This window comes from Sitodiplosis mosellana, unplaced genomic scaffold (assembly GCF_009176505.1).
Source record: "Sitodiplosis mosellana isolate CC-2019 unplaced genomic scaffold, AAFC_SMos_1.0 Smas_scaffold_6016, whole genome shotgun sequence".
Taxonomy (NCBI): Eukaryota; Metazoa; Arthropoda; class Insecta; order Diptera; family Cecidomyiidae; genus Sitodiplosis; species Sitodiplosis mosellana.
This window is the reverse complement of record NW_022601257.1, coordinates 614-4,510: the sequence shown is the minus strand read 5'-3', so window position 1 is coordinate 4,510 and position 3,897 is coordinate 614. Positions and strand designations below refer to the sequence as shown.

Genomic DNA, 3,897 nt, shown 5'->3' with positions numbered 1-3,897 from the left:
ACATATTTATTATTATGTTATGTCGGACCGAATATATCACCGTTATTATTATGTTATCAAGTATAGTTATTGATATGTTATTGCCCTAAAATTTGTACCTGGTGGGCCTGGAGGTGGTGGAGGTGGTGGAGGTGGTGGAGGTGGGGGAGGTGGGGGAGGTGGGGGAGGTCGAGGAGGTGGTGGAGGTGGGGGAGGTCGAGGAGGTGCTGTTGTAGCCATTGGTGTTGTAGCCCGTAGTGTTGTAGCCATTGGTGTTGTAGCCCGTGGTGTTGTAGCCCGTGGTGTTATAGCCCCGCCTGGAGGATCCCAACCGCAGTTATTCTGGCACCTTTCATTTCCTTTACACCCGTTTCTGTATGCATTGAGGTCAACGCGGAATGAGATTGAACATTTGTGTGTTAGAGACTTATTTTTATTTTTTTGCGATAAATATTGAAAAGATCTCAACAATAGTTCTCTTTCATATTCAAATCAATTTGGAAAATTAATCGGAATTTTGTTCATTTCCATATTTTGCCTACCTGCATTTTTCAATAACGATGCATTCATTATAGCATTTGTCATTGCCGTTGCAGTCATTGCGGCACGTTCGGCATCTGTCCGATTTGCATGGCTGTTGCTTTTCGACAGCAACAACCTTTTTGACAACTGACCCTACTGGTGCCCGTTTTATGAGCGGCCCTTTCTTTAAGCGTCGCAATAGACCTACACAAACGGAGAAAACGAACGATGAAATTGATAAAAAAAATGCGTATTGAACAGAAACGTCAATCACTTTTTTATGATTACCTGGATCAGCTGGCGATAGTACCACACAGACTGAAACAATTAGGAAAATAACACCAAATTTAGTCATTTTTATTCGAAGAGTGATAAATGTGATCGCTTCGTTTCTCAATCCAAACTGATTTCCATTGCCATAAAACACTCTTTAAATACTTGAAAAATCAGTACAGCTCTGTATGTCTGTCATATCAAAGACTTACATTTAAGGAAAAGATTTATAATTTTGATTAATTGCAAATATTTACCGATTTCGTTTCAATGATTTGAACTCAAAATAAATAGTCTTACCTCGTAAGACGAACTTTTCCGCACCGTTTTCATAGCGTTCAGCTTATATTCAGATTTTGCCTAGGAAATTTATAAGAATTTTTAGAAAAAAACAACAGTACGTTCATGTATTTTATGGAAAATTGTATTGTGATTCCGGAAATTTTGATGTTGGGAATTCAAATGAAATGAAACGTTTGATTGTCTTTATTGTCGTCTGAATACTCAAACTTTATTCAACTTCTTATTTTCTACGCAGTTTTTGGCTTAAGATTTACCTCTCTTTTAAAAATGCAAAATAATCAAGTATTAAAAGAACTGAACTTTAATCGAAGAACTGCAAATCAGTCAAATATTTGGAGAATGAACTTTGATTTTAATTAAATCAAAAAATGTGGACGGAAATAATAAGCTATCTCGACAAAATGTTTAATAAGCAAAATGAATGAACTGATTTTTTCGTTTCTTTTTTGATGAAATTAGACAAAAGTTACCAAATCGAAATCAATTGGTCATTATTGCGATGCAACATGAAAATAAGTATCCAAAAACTTAGACAAAAACAAAAATGTGTGTATTATTAATTGTGGAAACAGCTGTAGTTTGTTTCGTATATTCTTTTGATGTTTTTTCGTAGTTCGCTGGTCTTTTTTAAATTGTCTGTTTCGTGCTGATTGATTTTTGGATGGTATGTTGCGGGGTTGTGTCTCAAAATGATGGTTGTGGCGTATGCAATCGAGAAAATGCCACAGAAACATCCATCTGGTTGCAACGTTGCCGGTTCGATAAATTGATACTGTGCTCCGGGCAGGGGGATTACAGATTGACAGTTGAGCTACATGATATATATACTGAATGAATAGTTCTGTAGCTTGCCGTATATGATATTTTAGGGCAAACTGCGGCGCTAGTGTGCTTGTGTTTCAATCTACAAACCCCCTGGCTCCGGGATACAGGCGAGTGAGGATGTTTCGTTGATATACGTCCAATCTTTTGCCATCATTGCCCTACCCGTGTAGACTGTCATTAATCTTCACACGATTTTCAGCATAGATATAGTGAACTGTGGTGTAATGGCCAAGAAAGCTGTATATTATTTGCAGATCGCCTCGTTCGGCTAGAAGTCGTTTGTATCGCTCTTGTTTTTGTCCATAGCAGACTGGATGCATATTGAATGGTATGGTTCTATTTGCATTCACCAAATTTATAATGAACATATCGATTTACAAATCATTTAAGAATTCTGTTCCAACAATTTGATTTGTGATCGATTCTAGGCCTGTATTCTTCGTAGTTTCACACAAGTCTTCGATTTTGTAGTAAAATTCATCCTCTTCCAACTCGGGAAAATCCACATTGTTGAGAATAAATGTGACTTCAGAGGCGCCAACACATTCGCTATCAGAATCACTATTCAATACCGATTGGATACGAAAAAAGATGGGATAGCGGGTGCTAGGTTATTCTTAGGCCGCTATTATTTTGATGGAATAAATCGAGTGGGAGTGATAAAATCCACCTGGGAGCCTATTTTGGGTACCTCCCGAACAAAAGTTCGATTTTTTGAAGGTTTTTCATAGGCTAGGTATCCTAGGGTACATCGGGGGGGGGGGGCTGGAAATTTAATGGTTTCCAAGTCCAACGAAGCACAAACGTTTGGTACTCGCAGAATTTCGTTTCCTATTCTGGTATTTGAGCAATCGTGCTAACAAATTTTTGCGTACAGCGTACAGCGCACAGCGTACAGGGTACGACACACCCACATTAACATAGCAAAATAACCACTGTATCGTGCTTTTTGGTTTCGAAAATGGATTTAAAAATGGTTTTTCGGGTGATTTTTGGAGTGATTACAATACTTTTACTCACGACATGGGCGTGCGAAAAAGTAATTGGTGTATTGTCAATTAATTATAATCAAATGTAAACACAATTTCTTATTTGACAAACCTAATTTTATGCCAGTTGGTGTTTACATTTAATGGTAACACACTATTTATGCATGTGTTCATCTTATTGATGATGATTCGACGAAATTATAGAGGACAGAAACAACACGCGTTTTAAATTGTTCAAACAAACAGATTTGCAAAAAAAGAAAACGGTTCAACACCATTTTCGTTCTGGCTTACTTTCAATGTCAATTGAGCAATAGTTTGGCCAAATTTTGCGCATATCATCTGAATCAATAGCAGAAAAAAAAATTGCGGCATGCGTTGACAAATTGGACTGATTTTTTTAACATTGAATGGACTATTTTGAGCCAACACGTGCGCTCTACAAAATGTATTTGTCGACGCCACATTGAAATCAATTCAAAATGATACTTTAAACTTGTTTTGATGACCATTCCAAATATTCAATAAGTATGAATATGTCGTCGGCATATTATCGCAGTAGAAAACATCGGTGGTCAACTTACAAGTCCAAAGGGTGGTCAACTTACATTTTTTGATGACTTTGCAAAATGCATCATAATTTTTTCTAGGACGTAAAGGCTTGGGATTGACTTTGGATTATGAAAATGCACCAAAAATTGTTGTATAAAGATTATCTTCAATTTCCTATATCGTCCAAATTAGTCACTTTACGGCAACAAGTAAATATATGAATTTTAATTATTTTTCTTGAAAAAAAGAGCTGACGATAAATCAGATAAAATCCCATTTTGCATCTGAACTCTCGCGACAAGAGACAGACATAACGAACGAACGAACGAACGATTTTTTTTTTTGCCAACTGCGAATTCAAGAAAATATTTTAGCGCCTGTTAACGCACAAGCAAATTGTATTTTAATGAAATTACTTTGATTCTTCTGCCGTTAAATACATTTGCTGGCGTGT

General features: G+C 36.7%; 1 protein-coding gene across 1 annotated transcript; it reads right to left on the bottom strand.

Annotated features, from left to right (window-relative positions):
* Positions 1 to 98: 98 nt before the first annotated feature.
* Positions 99 to 856, bottom strand: LOC129573216 (protein cappuccino-like; the record flags this gene model as incomplete). Its single annotated transcript, XM_055453538.1, has 3 exons — positions 790 to 856; positions 522 to 705; positions 99 to 352 (listed from the first exon to the last, which is right to left on the bottom strand). Coding segments are annotated over exons 1-3 (505 nt in total), but the record flags the coding sequence as incomplete, so codon positions are not given.
* Between the last annotated feature and the right edge of the window lie 3,041 nt (positions 857 to 3,897).